Source organism: Octopus bimaculoides, chromosome 10 (genome assembly GCF_046866305.1).
Source record: "Octopus bimaculoides isolate indiv1 chromosome 10, ASM4686630v1, whole genome shotgun sequence".
NCBI classification, from domain to species: domain Eukaryota; kingdom Metazoa; phylum Mollusca; class Cephalopoda; order Octopoda; family Octopodidae; genus Octopus; species Octopus bimaculoides.
The window spans coordinates 4,126,808-4,147,860 of NC_142937.1; the positions used below are offsets into that span (position 1 = coordinate 4,126,808).

The 21,053-nt window shown below is 33.4% G+C and overlaps 1 protein-coding gene across 1 annotated transcript in view; it reads right to left on the reverse strand.

The window, feature by feature from the left end:
* Positions 1-4,119: 4,119 nt before the first annotated feature.
* Positions 4,120-21,053, reverse strand: part of LOC106869050 (receptor tyrosine-protein kinase erbB-4) — a 99,454-nt gene continuing 82,520 nt past the window's right edge. The window contains exon 13 of the mRNA XM_014914560.3: positions 4,120-4,441. Coding sequence (XP_014770046.2) covers positions 4,381-4,441 — 61 coding nt within the window. The 3' untranslated portion in view covers positions 4,120-4,380. The remainder of the gene's footprint in view (positions 4,442-21,053) is intronic.

Consider the following 21,053-nt stretch of genomic DNA (forward strand, 5'->3'; position numbering starts at 1 on the left):
AACAGGTTGTCCCGCAGAAATCTCCAATTGTCTTCCACGTTGTATGATGCTATATCCCCTTCTATTTCGTTAAATGCTTCAAGTAACTTGTCTCTAAGTCTCTGTCCGTTTGCAGGGTCTTTAAGCTTCCACACCCTTCTTCTCCAAACCTGTCTAATTCTGGGCACCCATTTTGCCTTGATCCCAAAGTCGCTAACTACTAATCTATGTTGTGGGGTACATTCTTCGCCAGGGTAGGTTTTGGCATTTATAAGCCGCCCTCTTTCCCTATTTCTGGCGAGGATGTAGTCGATTTGGCTAGAGTGTCTGCCGGAGCGGTAGGTGACTAGGTGACTGGCAGGTTTCCTGAAGTTGGTATTGCAGACCATAAGATTGGTTGCATCACAGAACTCCAGCAGTCTGGTTCCCTCCTCGTTGCGGGAACCGAAGCCATAGCCTCCATGTATGCCATGGAAGCCCCCAGCACGACGTCCGACATGACCGTTGAAGTCTCCAGCCACAAAGAGAAGGTCCCTGTCACTCGTCGACGAGGTAGTTTGCAAGAGGGTGTCATAGAATTGGTCTTTCAGACCATCTGGTAGCCCAGGTTGAGGTGCATAGGCTGAGATGACAGTAGCTAATCTATGATGAAGCACTAGTCTGATCTTAAGTACTCTGTCACTTACTCTAACGACCTCGATTACCTTATCCACCCATTTCTCCGCTAGAAGAATTTAGGAAGCTTAGAAAATGAATAAGCATGAATTTAAGACAACAACTGAATTCAATTGAATTTCATGGAGAGAAACAAGATAAATAATAAGGGACAAAACTAAAGCGCAAGGTATATATATATATACAAATATATATATATATATATATATATATATATATATATATACAAATATATATATATATATATATATATATATATATATATACAAATATATATATATATATATATATATATATATATAAATATATATATATATATATACAAATATATATATATATATATATATACAAATATATATATATATATATATATATATATATATATATACAAATATATATATATATATATACAAATATATATATATATATATACAAATATATATATATATATATACAAATATATATATATATATATATATACAAATATATATATATATATATATATACAAATATATATATATATATATATATATGCATATACAAATAAATATATATATATATATATACAAATATATATATATATATATATATACAAATATATATATATATATATATACAAATATATATATATATATATATATATATATATATATATATATATATAAATATATATATATATATATACAAATATATACAAATATATATATATATATATATATATATACATATATATATATATATATATATATATATATATTTATATATATACAAATATATATACAAATATATATATATATAAATATATAAATAATATACAAATAAATATATATATATATATATATATATATATATATATATATATATATATACAAATATATCTATATATATATATAAAAATACGTATATACATATATGCAAATATATATATTTACAAATATATATATACATATATGCAAATATATATATTTACAAATATATATATACATATATGCAAATATATATATATATATATATATATATATATATATACGCGCACGCACACACACACACACATATATATATACATATATACAAATATATATATATACACCCACACACATATATATATACATATGTATGTAATGTTTCATATTTTTCTTCTTTTGTAGTTGTCTTCTAATACTGCTAATACTACTATGACATTTTCTACTGTTACCACTACTACATCTACCTGAGGTTGGTTATTGCCCCTCTCAACACACACACATACACACATATTTGAAAAATTTATGAGTCTACATTTGTCTTGCTTCTCTCTCTTAGCTTTTCATTTCTCAATCAAACTCCCTTCTTAGTTTCTCTTTTTTGTTTTTGTTTTGTTTTTTTTGTTTGTTTTTTTTCATAATTCTGCAAGTTTTACTTTCATCGATGACGTTAGACCCAACATGATACAAAAATAGAGATATTTGGGAAAGTTCCATCAAAAACTGGCACGAATATCAAAACTTCTCACATTCTTCTACAGACGAGATCTAAAGCTAGTTGCACCTGGTTTAACTTTCAAATCGCAAGTCTATTCCAGAGAGGAGCATGACGGGTGTCAGAAAAAGTAAACATAATTTGAGGCTAAAATGACAGGTACAAAATGAACTCCTCAAATAACTTTCAACAGGGCGAGAAACAGAATCCAACAACAATAATCAACATCATCATCATTGTTTTTACATCCACTTTTCCTTGCATGCATGGGTCAGACAGAATCTTGTTGAGGCAGAGCTTTTTTTTTTTACAGTTGGATGCCTTTCCTGTTGGCAACCCTCACTTGCTTCTATGTAAAGTAATATTTCCCCATAAACAAAAAAAGACATTTCCATAGAAGATCACATGGTGGTGATATTCATTTACAACTATCACATGATGTCAAGGCAAGAGATAGTCACACATACATGCATACACACTCACACACATAGTGTGTGTGTATGTGTGTCTGGGTTTCACAGCAGAAGACACTTGCCCAAGGTGCCATACAGAGGAATTGAACCCAAAACCATATGCTTAGGAAGTGAATTTCTTACCACACAGCCATGCCAGGACCAATATTTGGATAAAGATTTTATTAGATCGAGGCATGTCAAATATGAAAAATAGAGTACTTGAAAGATTGAAGTACGGAATACATTAAGGGTCAGTAAGTATCTCTGAGTATCGTATTCTTTCATTCTTTTACTTGTTTCAGTCATTTGACAGCAGCCAGGGATTTTAATCAAAGAAATCAACCCCAGAATTCATTCTTTTGAAGCTTAGTACTTATTCTATTGGTCTTTTTTTGTGAACTGCTAAGTTACGGGGGATGTAAACACAACATCGGTTGTCAAGCAATGGTGTGAGGACACACACATATAAATATAAATAAGGTAGCAAGCTAGCAGAATCATTAAAGTACCAGTCAAGTACTGGGGTTGAAGTAATGGACTTTCCCCTCCTCTCAAAGACTGCTGGCCCTAGACTATTTCTAACAGGTAAGGCAGAAAATTGGCAGAATCTTTAAAACATCAGATAAAATGCTTAGCAATATTTTCTCCATTGTTACATTCTGAATTGAAATACTACCAAGGTCAACTTTGCCTTTCATCCTTTCAGGGATTGATAAAATAAGTACCAGCTACGCACTGGGGTCGATGTAATCAACTTGCCCTTACCCAAATATTTGTCCTGGCATGGCTGTGTGGTAAGAAATTCACTTCCTGTGCCAAAATTTGAAACTATTTCTAGCAGGCTGTATGACCACATACAAGCTTCCCACGTTAGCTCAGTATAAATCCATATTGTTTTGTTTTATGAGACAGATCAAAGAGATGTGATTTGTCATAAAAATTTCCATCTCAAAATTGTTCTCCAATACATGATTTCTAGTATTGTTTTGTAAATTCACGTCCGTCACTTATTTATGTTTATACTTTCACAGTTGATCTAGTTTTCTGTATTCCTTTGTTTTATTATCTCTTCTTCTCTCAGACAAATCAGAAAACGTAATCAGCAGAATTGAAATTGATTTGATCAATGGAAGCATTCTTGGAAAATTAAGAATGGTGCAATGTAGCCAACATTTTATAGAAACTAGTTTGCCAAAGTAAAAGGAAAAAAAAAATTATTAGAACAAAAGTTATAGCATAATTATGTAATACAGAAATGATTGTGATTTCTTTTGTTTTTTTTTACTTTCCATTTTTCTTAGAATCATATTATTACAATTATTTATTTATTTATTTATTTCTAAATAATACAAATATAATTTTTATCTCTTTATTGTGTTTCATAAATCTATTAATCAATGCATTCAATTTATTACTTTTATGTTACATAGTTTATATATATATATATATATATATATATATATATATATATATATATATTCATACATACACATATATATATGTGTGTGTGGTACTTTTATAGATATTTTATTTCATATACTTTATGCAATCAGTCTCTAAACACCAAAAGAATTAGATTTTATTACAGACAATAACTATAACAATCATATTTTGGAAGTACATTCATTTTTTTAATATCATTCATTTTGTTTTGTTTTCCTATTATTATTATTGGCAGATATGGCATTGCTCAGTCTCCAATGTCAGCAAAACAAACAAAAAAACGTAAAAAATAAACAAAACAAACAAAAAAGAAAAACACTTGTCTTCTTGTTTTGATGGTGCTTAGAGATAGTTGGGTATAATAATGCTTTTAATGTAGACGGTGAATCTTTTTGGAAGTTCTCTTCTTTTTCTTTCTAGGACTGAGTTTCCTGAAAAGAAATAGAAAAAGAAATAAGAATATTGGAAACAGATAAATCTCTGAGGAGAAAAAAAAAACATGAGGTCAAATGACTATCTCATTTGATGGGTAACATATGAATAAAGTTCTTGTCTCTTGACCTAAAATTGGGTTAAACACTAACTTTTCAAGTAAACTTCCAGTTAACATCAAAATCAGTTACATCTAAAAGATACTTCGACTTTATTCACTGTTGCTGAATGTGGCTTTGACAAAGAAATCCTAGAATGATTTAGACTCTGCACCACAACAGCCTCTCATTGGTGAGTCAGCAGTGGTGGCCACATCACTTACTTGCCATCTCCTCCTGGATTCTAGCTAAATTCTTCTCAGTTGCTCTGTAACCAGCATAAACATTCAGTTATACTCTTTTATCCTTTCCCTGGTTTTGGTTGCAGGTTTTCAGTTGTGCCAGGAGCACAGCCATCAAGAATTCAAACAGTCATATTGACTACAGGATTTATCGCAGTCAATTGAATATTTATACATATTTGATGCTCCACTAAGTTATAAACACACACAAACGAGTATGCATACATACACACACACACACAAATTCATGCATATCTACATGCATACATCATCATTATCATCATCATCATTTAATATCCATTTTCCATGCTGGCATGAGTTACAAGGTTTGACTGGATCTGGTAAGCTGGAAAGCTTCCCCAGGCTCCAGTCTGTTTTGGCTTAGTTTCTATGACTGGATGCTCTTCCTAATGTCAACCACCCCACAGAATGTACTGGGTGCCTTTTACATGTCACCAGCACTGGTGCCATTTACATGACACCAGTACTGGCTACAAATCCATATTTTGTTTATAATTAACACAAGAAAAAATTATTCAATACATTGTGTATATGTATACATATATGTGTGCATAGATATAGACATATATGAGTGGTGCTGAAAAATTTCTAGCTTTAAGGGTATCGCGAAAGGTCTGGTTAGAAGCCCAGGCTTCCAACAGTAGACTGCTAATAACCATCGTTACTCTTTACCAGTGGCTACAAAGATGCTCCCTTGTTGATTTAGTATGTTTTAGTTGAGTCACCTGATGAAAATTTGAGACTAAGACATATAAATGAAGATATAACCCTTTTAACGTTCAGATTATTCTATCAAATGAAATGCTTATTTATATACATTGTTTTGGATTAATCATACATTATTTCATAGCTTGAAGATATTGATAATGTGATTGTTTAATTTTAGAAGATATTGTGGGGTAGGTGTGAGAAGTAAGATCCAGCCAGTTTGAACATAAAACAGGTAGAATATATGTGCCAGACATGGTCAGTTTAAATGCTAAAGACAGGAAGGTAATGGTTTTAAAACAGATGTTGTTTATCGTTGGTTTCATTATATGAAACAGAAAAACTAATTATTCACTGTTGGATAAATTATAAGCTTACTGTAGATAGACTTATGATTATTGTAATCTCTAACCACTAAATTTCAGGCGTAGTACCTATATTAGAAATAATTGTCATTATTACTAATGCCTTGTAGTATTTGTTCTGGCTCTTTACATCCAGAGTTCAAATCTTGCCAAGGTCAGCATTACCTTTCATCTTTTAAAGTCAATAAAATAAAATACCAGTTCCCTCCCCCCCCCCCCCCCAAAAAATTCTGTTCTTTTGCTCTATGTTACAAATTATTAATGACCTGGTACTGATTCTGAACTTAGACACTAATATAGTGAAGATTAAATTCCTTGAGATGGTGCCCCAGTATGGCGATGATCCAATGACAGATACATTTTTATGTACTGCAATCAACTAACAGCTATAGACATTTCTGGAAACAAGAAAGATTATATCAAGTTGAGTCTGGTTAGTTGGTTCCTAACTAAATCCTTAAGTATTGTCTACTGGTTCTCTAAACAGCTGAATCAACAGAGAATGTTTGCTTTGTCTCTAACAATATTGACTTGTTCAAATTTTTCAGCAGAGAATCTTAAAGCCATTAAACTTGGAGGAAATGCTACAAATCTGAGGATGTTGGAAAATAAATATTTTGGCTACACTTCAGAACAATGAATTCTATTAATCAATGTAAGATTTGCAGCTTTACTTGAAGAAAACCAAAATAATCTTTTCTTTCTGCATCCTGCACGTGTTATAACAACATGTAAAAAAAATACACACATCAAGTATATCATCATCATCATCATCATCATCATCATCATCATCGTTGTCGTTTAACATCCGCTTTCCATGCTGGCATGGGTTGGACGGTCTGACTGAGGACTGGCAAGCCAGAAGGCTGCACCAGGCTCCAATCTGACCTGGCAAAGTTTCTACAGTTGGATGCTCTTCCTAACACCAACCACTCCATCTATAAATGCGTGTGTGTGTGCATTATATGTATATATGTGGTATTTGCTATGCTTCTTTACATTCTGAGTTCAAATATTACAAATGTCAACTAAGCTTTCAAACCTCCAGTGGTCAATTAAAAAAAAAAGGTACCAGTTATATACTGGCATCAATATAATCAACTATTCCATGTGACAAAAAAATCTCAGGCCTTGTGTCTATCTTAGGAACAAATCTTTTTCTCATCTTCCTCCTTCTCCTCCTCCTCTTCCTCATCATTATCATCATCATCATCAGTTATGTAATGCATAACACCAACTGCCACTTTAGATACAAAATAACAAGAGAAAAGTAAGACAGAGAGAAAAAAAAAATTAGAATCTTAAGTCAAAGAATATTTAATACAACGAAATGATAAATTCTCACCGCCGGAGATCAAACCCAAATTAAAATTTGATACATTCAAATCAATATTTTCTAGAAAATGAAATATTTTGAAACACAAACAAACAAACAAAGTAACAGAGAAATAGGAAATCACTTAAAGATTTCGTTAAGAGAAATATAAACAAAAATTTATGAAAAAAAATATAATAATGATAATATTAATGTTATTAATATTTATAAAAAATATTAATAATGATTGCTCAGATAGATGAATACAATTTCCAGTATAATAATAATAATAATAATAATAATAATAATAATAATGACAATGCCAACAATGACGATAATAGTAATAATAATGATGATGATGATGGTGATAACAACAACAACAATAATAATAATAATAATAATAATAATAATAATAATAATAATAATAATAATAATAATAATAATAATAATAATAATAATTGCTTCTGCTTACGAGAGATTTTTACCACCGAAACTTACTATCGATTAAGCTCCATGATTTCATGTTCAAGATGAAATGGAGAAACATTAGTTTTGTTTTTGTTTCTCCTTTCTTTACATTTATTGATTATTAATAACATTAGCTTACCTGACACAAAATAATAATAACAATAATAATCTTTTCTATTATAGGCAAAAGGCCTGAACTACTGGGGTAGGGGTCCAGTCGATTACATCGACCCCAATGTTAGACTGGTGTATATATGCATACATACATAATGTATATATGTATATGTATGTATACATACACACCATACACACAGGCACCAAGCACACATACACACACTCTCTTAAAGAAAGGGAAAAGAGAATATAAGAAATTTGCTCTCTTGAACTGAAGAGGGAGAGGAGAGTATTAAAGGAGAAGATATAGTAATGAGAGAGGAAAGAGATGGGGAAAATCTCACAAGCTCCACTTGAAGGAATAACAAAATCAACATTAGCAGCATTTTAATGTAAAATCGTGACCATCCATACAGACAGGCATGTCTTCTGTATCCCTCTTTCAGCTGAGAAACCCTACTCTTGCAGGCTCGTAGGTGCTGGAGCCATGTAAAAGCACCAGTGCTGGTACCACATAACAGCACCTGTGCTAATGCCATGTAAAAGCACCCATGTCGGTGTCACGGAAAAGTGCCCATGCTGGTGCTACATAAAAGTACCCACGCTGGCACCATAGAGAAAGCATGCAGTACACTCTCTAAAGCAGTTGGCATTAGGAAGGGCATCCAGCTCTAGAAACCCTGCCAAAACAGACATGTGGAGCCCAGTCAGCTTCCCAGCTGGTCAGCTCCCCAGCTGGTCAGCTCCCCAGCTGGTCAGCTCCCCAGCTGGTCAGCTCCCCAGCTGGTCAGCTCCCCAGCTGGTCAGCTCCTGTCGAGCCGTCCAATCAAAGCCAGCATCGAGAACAGATATTAAGTGATGATGATGATGACGACGATGGCTTTTCCATGCTTACATGGGCCAACTGAAATTCATTCAGGTAGATTTTTGTACAGCTGGATGCCCTTCCTGCTGCATATCTTTGTTTCCAAGCACAGTAACATTTAGCTATGACCAGACATGGTGTAGAGGAAGATTGGAAATGAAAGGCACTGTAACATGATTACACTTATTTACAAAATACAGCAAACGGCTTTCTTACAGGTTCAAATATGTCTCAAGCAGATTTGAACAGGCAACAAATCTGTAATAATATACATCACAGCTGAGCACTTTTATTCCATATTGAAGTTATATATTTTTTTTTCTGTTTTTTCTCTGTATGAGTTGGGTATATTTTTAATGGTTATAAGGAGGTGAGACAGAGTTATCCTGACATCATTTAGGGTTTTTTTCTAAGTTTCAAAAAATTCTTATCATCTGGATTATTGATGCCATGAAAAAGTAAAGGATATAAGAGAAACTGATGGCCACTTTAGATGACAAGATAGATGAGCACTGACTATCATACCAGAGAACTTTTGAACATATTATCAATCAGACAAGATACATGTGTGTGTGTATGTGTGTGTGAGTGTGTGAGTGTGTGTGTGGCTGTATGTGTGTATATACATGTGTGTATATACATGTGTGTATATACATGTGTGTATGCTTCTATGTGTATATATATATATATATATATGCATGTGTACATCTATGTGTGTGTATGTGAATGGATGTCTGATGTGTACACATATATATATGCACGTGTATGTGTCTGTATATGTATATATGTGTGTGTGTGTGGATATATTTAGTTATTTATGTGTATATCTATATATCTATTTATCTATCTACATATATATATATATATATATATATATATATATATATATATATATATATCATCATCGTCAACAACATCATCATTTAGTGTCCACTTTCAAAGCTGGCATAGGTTAGATGGTTTGACTGGAACTGGTAAGCAGGAGAGCTATACCAACTTACCCGCCCGACTGGCCTCCATGCTGGTGGCACGTAAAAAGCACCCACTACACTCTCGGAATGGTTGGCGTTAGGAAGAGCATCCAACTGTAGAAACTTTGCCAGATCAGAGTGGAACCTAGTGCAGCCTCCTGATTTGCCAGTCCTCAGTCAAACCATCCAACCCATGCCAGCATGGAAAGCAGATGCTAAACAATGATGATGATGATGATGATATATCATTATGTCTAAGTATGTGTACATGTGCAACGAGATCTACAAACAGAAGCTCAGAAATAGACAGTGAAATACACAGATATACAGACAGATACAAAGATGGTGGATTCAATAACCTGTTTGAAAATGTATCATTTGTAGCTGACCACAGCAATAAACTAGAGTTAAGATCACAGTTTAGGAGAAAGAAAGACACATAATAAAAAAGACTAAAATCAACATATTTTTACCCACTTTACAATGTGGAATGAATAGGAAAATGTGTAGCTACCATGTAAATTTATTGCAACTTTATGCAGTGAAGCTCAGCCCCGAGCTACACATTTGATATATTTCTGCAAAGAGAAGTAGAGTTACATAAAGCTGACTTGCAGGTTAATCCACCTGGAATAATGTTAAAATTTCAAATTGACTGTTCAGTTGTAATGTTTTATTGCTGTATTGTTTCCATGTAAAGTTTTGTGAACATTTGTGTACCTAATGCTAACTGAGGTATATGTTTATAAAGTGCATTTGTATGTACATATGGTTAAGTATGAGACTATATGTGGTGTGACTGTGTGTGCACATATACGTGTGTAAATATGCACGTGAATATATATATATACGTGTACGTGTGTGTATATATATGTATGTATGTGCATGTATGTATATACACACACACACACACAGACACACACACACACACACACATACACACACATACACACATATATATATATATATATATATATACATATATCTGTTTCCAAACAAGTTAATAATTCCCCCAGTCTATCGAGCAATGAAAAGCCTGGACATGCTTTCATGAAGGACTGCAGCAAACAACATTGTCTGTATGAATGGTGATGCTTTTGATAACAGTCAGCACAAACATGTCAACACACATGCATGTACATATATGTATATATATATAAGGTGTGTTATGAGCATTTACAGGGCACGTATCCTATATAAACTCAACAAACAATTAAAGATGGAGAAGAGATGATGTTAAAGGATGAAATTGAACTCAGCTTTATATATATATATATATATATATATATATATATATATATATATATATTGAAGAAGATAAATATGTTCATTTGAATATATACCATTTTGCCTTGTAACTCCTTTATTATTATTTATATATATATATATATATATATATATATACTATAGGCTTCTTCTAGTTCCTAATAAATTTCCCTCATAGGTATTTTTAAATAATTTTTTTCTACTTTTTTTTGTTTTTGTAAGTTCTAAATCATTCATCCTTTAGCATTTGAACAGGTTATATCCAGTCAGTTCCTGTTTCACATTCAAACTGGCCAACTCCAACCTCTCACACCTTCCTTACAACATTAGTCTAAAAAATATACAATCACATCATCAAAAGTTAATGCTAAAGAGTTAATGCTCATAATATAAAAACCCAAAGGCTCCACCTTTTTTTCTGATTTTTAAAAAATGTTTCGATAAAAAAGTCAGTAGGTGATGAAAAAACAATTCCATGTTAAAACTAAAAAAGTCTCAGATATTAATAATTGATTTTGCACAGGATCATATCCTATATATGCTTCATATTACCTGCCTTTTATACAGGCAGCAAAAACTGTTGCTCTCAGCGACAAGATTACAAAACTACTCATTGCTTATTCATTTATTCATTAATTTATTTGTAATGGCTTAATCAGGACAGAAAGAGCTGTGTCTATGACCTTTTAGAGCAGTCATGGGCAAAGTACAACATTTAGGACTTTCTGAATGGCACAGCAATGAAAAATTACCTTGTTTCAGTAGTGCATACTGACCGATAGTGTAGAGGCACATGGTTTAGTTTATAAATGATTGGAAAGCTTGCGTAGTGTTTGTGGATGGATGAGTGAATTTGATGTTGCTCAAAGGGGTACTGAACCAGTATGATGTGACAGGGGTAAACCAGCATATGTTGTCAGGCCCCGCTGCTGATATTAGGAGTTGCGTTCTATACATTGATCCGAGCATAGGATGGGGCTCACCTCTTTGAGCTGGGAAATGAATGGAATGTCTGGTGTGTGTTTTATTGTGGCTACCACCTTCTAAAATAATGGGGAATAGGCTTGAGTATATGTATGTATGTATGTTTACCTGCCTGATAACGAGCCATGTCTTATGCTGCCTACCTCTCGAAAAAAATGTTTTACAATGCCTGCTTTAGAGGGTCACCGAGATTGATAATAAAATGTTATCTTCAAACTGGAGACCTCATTTGAATATCTGCTATAAAGAGGACTCTGTTAAAGGCACCAATGGTAGTTTTAAACTAGGCAACACAGTAAGTCTAATATCCAAGAATAGGTGTGTTTCATCTAAGAGGTTTCAACATAGTTTTAGTCTACCAAATTTGAAATGCAAGGAATTATTCTACCCAAGGTTTTCATAAAAGACATATACCCAAAGTGATATGCAGTGGAATCAAATGTAAAAACCACAGACCTGTAATGTGCTGAAAATAAAACTGAACCAGGAACCGTGTTGCCACAAGTCAGACTTCTTAATGACACAACCATACCAGAATCTGTGTTGTAACAATCTAACCATACCTGCATCCATCTTATCAATTCTCTTCCAGAATTCACATAATATCTATATAACCACATTTACATGCCATGTACATCTAAATGATATCTACGTATTGATATCTACATAACCAGATCAATATCATCCTTTCTCCATACATACCTCAGGACCAAAATGTGAAATGTGTTCATTATTATTTATGAGAAAAAAGTTTAAAATTATTATAAAACAACAAAATATTTTTTATGGCTCCATTTTATTAACAAATCATTTATTACTCTATACTTGAAGAATATAAAATTTACTTAAGTTTACATAAAGTTTTGCTTTTGTAATATTTTTATATTTAATTTTTATCTTGTCAACACATCTCTTTAATTCTGACAGATTTTTTTCTTTTCATCATAAAACACAATATCAGGTTTTTATATCAAACCATCAAACAATATTATTGATGTAGCAAGGAAACAAGCATCATAAAAACAAAAAAGACATATAAATTTTAAATATAAAATGCATTGCAAAATAAATTTAGTGTCGATATAAAACCATTTTAGCCTTTTTGATACATACACAGGGGGAGTATCTTCAACACATCTACAAATACAAGCCAGTATGTTTGTGTGTATTTGTGGAGCTGTTGCTAATGTAATAGCATAATCTTATCCTCAGTTATTTTTAGAAAGTTGCTCAAATGCATTCTGCATCTACAAAAGTAATGCACTACCCGTTCTTAGGAACAAATGCAGTGGTCACTGACCACAAGTTCGTAAATATGTGCAATGGATGCAAAAGATGGTTAATATACAATAGATACTGCAGACTAGTTGAGTCAATATATTGGGTCATCCCATAAATAATGTAGTTTTTTTATACTTCTTTTATTTTTCAAAATTAAGATAAACAAAGTTCTTTTTTAATCTAAGATATACTCTCTTTCATTTCCTACAATGTTCTTCTATCTATCTGGTAGACTTGCAAGGCCCCTCCTCCAAAATTCACTTGTCCGTGACGAAAAATACTCCTCCAGTACTATTCTGACCTTGTCTACAGAATTCATATTTTTTCAGTCCAAATGGTTTTGAAGACTGCAGAATAAATGATAATCAAATGGAGCAATGTCTGGCGAACATTGTGGGAGGGACATTGTTTTCCATTCAAACTGCTCCAGCCTTTGGAATGTCATCCTCACTTTATGTGGCCAAGCATTATCCTGATGGAAGAATACTTTTCATCTTGAAACCCATTTTCTGACTTTTCCAATGGCACACAAGTGTCGATGAATGGCTGAATGACCAAATCCAAGTTTCTCTGCTAGTTCCTCAACGGTTATGATTGGGTTTTGTTCCACCAGGGTTTGCAGGATGTTCTCTACTGATCTTCCTGGACAAGGATCGTCTTCTAGGCTGTAGTTTCCAGCTCAGAATTTCTGGAACCACAACTGATGCTGGATTACACTTATTGACCAATGCCCATATACTGCATTAATATTCTTCGCACTTTCCATTGTGTTGTTGCCTTTATTGAACTCATAAAGAAAAATATGCCAAATATGCTCCTTTGTCACTTCCACTATAGCTTTGAAAAAATAACTGTAAAAATTGAACTGCACTCTTCAAAACTTGCACTAAGAATAAGGCCAAGGTAAAATTACTAACTGCTTTTATAGCAGGTAGTTTATCCCGTCGCCCTCTGACTTTTAGTTCATGCAATTGAAAAAACTGCATTATTTATGGGATGACCCAATACAAATAAACAAATGTATCAGAGAACACCACAGTTCTTATTCTGCTCCAACCAATATTTCGTGTTTGTGACCAAGACATATAAACCTCCAAGAACTCTGCCAATATACTTATATAAAACACCATTATCATGGCAGAGATATCACACACACACACTCTCTCTCTCTCTCTCTCTCTCTCTCTCTCTCTCTAGACACAGAAACACTAATACAACCCAGCAGGACAACTGAAAAAAATAACTCTAAAAGACTGGAATCTCTACAGTTTCCTGTGAGTATTTTGAATTTTCCTCAAAATAAGTTGAGGAAGTTATACAGCTTTCGAACGCAATAAACAATCAGTTTTAAAACCGTTAATATCTACACCTTCTGTGAATACCTATTATTTTTTTCCTCTTTGAATATTCGAAAATGTAAACATCCTCTTTATTCCAAGAACACTACAGTTTTCTCTGTTCCGACAGACAAAAGACCATCTCCAGTAAATTTTAAAAACTTCATATTTACAATTTTCTCTGAAAAAATTTTAACTTCCTTTTCTTTCTGTTCCTGTTTCCCTGAATATTCAAAAATGTAAACAGCCTTTTTATTGTAGAAAAAACAAAAACACCACAGTTTTCTCTGAACGGACATAGAAATGAACACCTCAAAAAATTTAGAAACTTTAATATCTCCAATTTTGTGGGAACATTTTGTCTTCCGTTCTTCCCTGACTAACAGAATATGTAAACATGCCTTTTATTGTAACAACACAATTAAATGCATGATAAAAAAATTAAGGAAGTAAGCACCTACCAATATATACATACTGCACAACTACAAAAACTGTAAACCACAGCAAAACTTTTAAAAAGAAAAGAAAAAGAAAAAGAAATTGAGAAATTCGAAAATCCAACAAGGTGAACATCTCTTCCTCCTACTATTCCCAAAGACTGGAATATCTACAATTTCCTGTGAATATTTTAAAGCTCCCTCAAAATAAAATAAGTTAGGAAACTTAAATACCTACAGCTTTCGAACACACAAACGATCAGCTATAAGAGATGCCACAACAATATAGCTAGGCTTGTTCATTGGACACTTTCCAACAAGTATGGACTTAACAGAGCAAAAAATTGGTATGACCACAAACCTGAAGGCATCGTCAAAAATAGAAATGCAAAGGTCCTATGGTATTTTATGATTCAGTGCGACCATGAGATTGAGAATAGGAAGCTGGACATAGTCTTAATTGAGAAAGGAAACAAACCATGCTGGATCATAGATATAGCATGCCCAACTGACAACAAGGTATGCGATAAGGAAGAAAAAGTCGGGAGATATGACAGGTTAGCTTGGGGAAGTTAAGCAGGTGTGATCAATGAAAAAGGTGGCAGTAGTACCAATAATTGTCAGAGCCCTGGGAACAGTGAGCAAAAATTTCAAGAAATATGTGGAACAAATAGGGGCTGCAATAAGGGTGGAGCACTTGCAGAAAGCAGCATTGCTTGGAACTGCTCAAATACTCTTGAAGGTGCTCGAAAAATAAGAGGTGTTACCTTAGTTCACTGGTAGTGAACAGCTGACACTGTAGTATATCTCCAGTGTTAGAAGCTGTGCAAAGGCAATAATAATAATAATAATAATAAATTCCCTGATATAATACCAAGCACTGGATCTCATGGCTTCAGATCTTAACTGATTGGAAGTGTTATCGCATAAGTTTTTTGTCTTGTTATAAAAGATGGGTCACAACAAATATTCCACTGAACACCATAGATTTGCTTGTCAGTTGTTTGACCTCAACCAGTTGAATATGTCTCTTAGTGGCTGACAATATGTGCATCACTGATCACAAGCAGAAGTAGTGGGGGAGCATCATAGCCACGTGTTGAGAGGAATTCTTTGGGGTTTGAATAATTCACCTCTGGAAATATGGGTATTTCATTCAACATCCTTAAACAACCCTTATTCAGGGACCTTTTGAGCAAGATGGGCTACTTGATCTAAAGAAAGTTCTAACTGGAACCCACTTGCAAGGTTATGCACTGTTTATCTTGATATGAAATCACCAGGCTGCACATATATGGTTGCAATGCATATACCTGGTGTACCCTTATCAGATGAGTAGTCCTGATGGGTATACTGGGCTTCATATACTTGTACCCCAGTGTCACTTTGATGGCATGCACTGCTCTCTCACTCAATAATAATAATAATAATAATAATAATAATAATAATGTAAGCCCCTTCTGTACTAGGTGAGATGCAATGTAAGTGGAGAGAGATTAAAATTTAAAATATTAAATTAAAATTCTTAGCTAACTTGGGAAAATTGAACTCCTGTAAGTTTAATTCTGAGTCTACCAATCAAATAAACACATGGTGAAGTCGTGCAAATTTAACTCAGAGATTTTTACCAATCAAATTTAGAGAGAGACACATAGACAAAAATGAGGTATGTATGTGGAGGTGGGGGTAGGGATGAATATAAGTAATTGAGGACATTTTAAGTCATGTTTTTGAATGTATAAGATACTTAGAGTTTAAATCTATGCACAATGTTTAACTCTTACAAACTGCCATCATCATATGGTTTCAGATTAAAGATTAGTGTTTATCAAATGCAACAAGAAGACATATATATATATATATATATATATATATATACATACATACATACATACATAAATATATATATATACACACATGCACACATATGTAAATATATGAGACAAGGGAAGGCTTGTGTGTGTACATGTATATAGAATTCAAATTACATATTCATAGACATATATATATATATATATATATATATATATTTTTTTCTTTCCTTTTCCAAGCGTCTCGTAACACAATGTGTATCACGTCCTCATGGTGTTGTTTTTTTGTCTTTTTCCTTTTTTGAACTTATATATATATATATATATATATATATATATATATATATACAAACACACACACACACACACACACACACACACACACTCCTGATTTTATTCAAATGAATATTACTACTACTACGACTACTACTACTACTACGACTACTACTACTACGACTACTACTACTACTACTACTACTACTACTACTACTACTACAAAGTTCTTTGCACATTATATATGTGTTGTGTATATTACATGTTATTCACATAAGCATCATCATCATTATCATTAACATCACTTTATGTCTACATTTCATACTGGCATGGGTCGGACAGGTCACCACAGTCAAAATCAGATGGGCTTTGAGCCTCATTTCACTCGCATTTCACTTTTGGCTTAGCTCCTATGGCTGGTTGCTCTTCCTAACACCAAACAATTTACAGAGCATACCAGGTGGAAGAACTAGAGAGGTTTCTTGTCCTTCCTTAACAAGACAAAAGGGTCCCACAATCACAAAATTACAGAGTGTGCTGGTTTGTCGGTTTTTTTTTTCTTTTTCGAAACCAGTACTGGAGAGGTAGCTATGCAACTCAATGCAACTAAAGGGACTACACAATCTTACAGTTCTGTCCTTTCACCAGCATCTTAACAGCGTGAGAAGCATAAATGACTAAAGCATGAAAGGTGCTGCTATGCCAGTCATTGGGTATGACTCCATCATGAACTACCTGGTTTACAATACAGGTGACAAGATCATAACCCACACCACCAGATGTTTTAAGCACCTCAGCAGTGATTATTGATGGGCCGTGGGCTTTTCCTGGCTTCATACCCTTAATTGCCTTATCTACCAGCGTGCTGTCTATCCAGATAGCTGGTACCTCGACTAGGTCAACATTTGGCAGGCTCTCCTCCTCCCATTCAATCTCTACATTCAGCAGTCTTTCACAATGGCTTCTCCAAGCCTCTTTCTTTTCCAATCATTAAACGCAATGGCACCGTCATCCATGCAGACACATTTCTCTCCTGTGACATCACAATTTTCTCTCACACACTGTCTTGCAATCCAAAATATTTCAGTTCTTTGGTCCTCACGTCACTGGACATTGCCAAACATCTTCTATTCTGCTTCGCCCTTGGCTATGTATACCTGTCACCCAGCCTCCCCCCTTCTGGCTATCTGGTACGGTTCACTGCTACCCCCACCCTTCCAGGCTTTCCAGGTTTGTTCCTTTGCTCTAATGGCTTTATCTCACTACCATGCAGCATCACAGTTCTAACACAAGCATCTGTCCTTCACTCTGAGGGAAAGATTTTATTACCTGCAGCAGTAGAAGCTATGCTCCCTTGTAATTTTTCCAGCCTCTTCTTACACTGGATATTATACTTTTGGAGCGACCACCTCCCTTGCAAATTATGTCTCCAAGCTAACAGAAGCTATCAACTACCTGTAGTGAGTCATCCAAACATCTACAAGAATCTACTTCTGGTATGCTTATAGTATGGACTGTTCTGGTGCATCTGTTACATATGAAGTTTATTATCATGGTTTATCTTCCTGCAATACATTTATACCACTTGTGTGTCAGTAACTTATATTGGGAACACTGTATGGAGTTTATATGCATGCTTTTCTTGCATGTCAAGAAAGGCTATTTCCCTGAGGATACCAAGGTCCTATTTTCTTTCCTATTTCCAAAAACCTTTGTCTTTGCTAAATTTACCTCTAGGCCTCTTGATCTAGATCTAGCATTTATGCCTGGAATTTCCTCATTAATTCTTCTATAGATTCAGTTATGAGAACTAGATTGGCAACATATTGGAGTTCCTGTGAACAGTCAGTCTTAAACTTTTATATATATATATATATATATATATAAATATATATATATAGAGAGAGAGAGGGGGGGGGAGAAAGAGAGAGGGGGAGAGAGAGAGGGGGGAGACTGACAGACAGAGAGGACACAGCCTTGTGAGTGGATCTGGTAGACAGAAACTGGAAGAAGCCCATTGTATATGTGTGTGTGTGTGTGTGTGCACGCATGTATATGTTTGTGTGTCTGTGTTTGTGTCCCTCACCATCACTTGACAACTGATGTTGGTGCATTTACGTCCCCATAACTTAGCAGTTTGGCAAAAGAGACCGATAGAATAAGTATTAGGCTTACAAAGAATAAGCCCTGGGGTTGATTTCCTCAACTAAAAGTGGTGCTCCAGCATGGCCACAGTCAAAATTACTGAAACAAGTAAAAGAATAAAAGAATATATATATATATATATATATATATATTATATGTGTTTGTGTGTATATATATATATGTTTTTTGTATATATACGGAGAAATAGATAAAGACACTGAGATATACATACATGTAAAATACTATACAGCTATTTAAAAGTTATTTCAATATATCTGGTTAGCTGTTTCCATAATGAATTGTAAAGATTCTTTTTATTGACATGTTGCAATCTGTTTTCAGTGTCAGGATTAAACATCTATCAGTTGTCAACTTCTTTTGCAAACATTCCTCTAAATCCAATAACACTCAGCTTAGAGTTATATATAAAATAATCAAACCACATAAACAAAATATATAAATAAGAAGCTAGATTGAAATTTTGATATAAAAACAAGTGTCTACACACACACACACACACACACACACGCATGAATAATATATCTGGATATTTTAATTTGGGAGATAGGAAGGCAGAAATGGTGGTTATTGAAAGAGCCTTGAATTTTCCTCATTGTGCTTCCTAAGATAACAATTATTGATGCTTTATTTTTTTTCTAAATATGATATAATATGCTGTTGTTTCTTTGATTAACCAGATAATACAGTGTCTATTTGTATTTTTTCCTAGATATTGTAAAAACATGTAGCTAGCTAAGGAAACATGTTATCAACAAAGCTGCACCATCAAATGAAAGGCCAAGTCAACTATTGTGGTGTGTCAGCATAGAATATAAAAGAAATACAGTTATATGCTATAGGGTATCAACAACAATGACAATAACTGATAATTAATAATATTGACAATTTGTTTTTCTATTGCCTAAGACTTCTCCAAAGATAATGTGTTTCTTAATTGTTTATGTGTGAATATTTTTATTTGAAAATTTTCTCCATTAAATTATAATTATTATGTTAGGTAAGTAGATATTGTCATATAGAAAGACGCCTAAGGAAATCTCTTGAGATTGTTTCTGTAAAGTAGGAAATTGTATAACCAATGCATCTTAGAAAGAACCAACATGCTGGATAAACACAAATGTTGCAACAAAAACAAAAATAGATAGCAGTCTCCATTGGAACATTAAATAGACATTTAGAAGTAAGGAAGGAGAGAGATAGGTAGGTGGGAAAGTAAGTGTGATTGCATATCTATCAATATTAAACTAAAACTCAAAGTTTGTTTTCCTACTATTTGATTAAGATGATAAAGATTACAAATAGGATAGTCATTTACCCCTTTAAGAAAAAAAAATCAAGTTGAAAACCGACTCTTCAAAAAGTTGTCATCCATCCTTTCCCCTTTTTCTTACTTTCTGTTTTCCTCCCTTAATCATTTATACAACTTTTGTGTGCCATGGACTGAAGGAGAAATTCTCCCTATATTTCTGAGATATCTTTTGAATCATAGTTACTTGATTTTTTTTTTTTTTTTTTCTTAAAGAGGAAATATACTATCCTATTTAAAATAAAATATTAATATTTATCATCTTAATCAAAAGGCAGAAAAACAGATAGACTATCTCTTTATATACAAAGATCAGTTGCAATGGAAAAACAAAACAACAAATGGATTGTACCTTATAATGAAACTCTTTTAAGAGCATTCTAATGCCACTGCAACATTGTAATTGTTGCCTCAGTGAGGTAAATTAAGCACGTCATCAAATACATGCTGAAAGGAAAAGATCAAGCTTCTGTTCAAATAAACAATGATAACGAAATTAGTCAGTATCTAATGGGTAGGTATACTGGACCATCCAAAACAGTTGCATCCATTTTAGGACTTTCAATTCATGAAAGAGCACCTG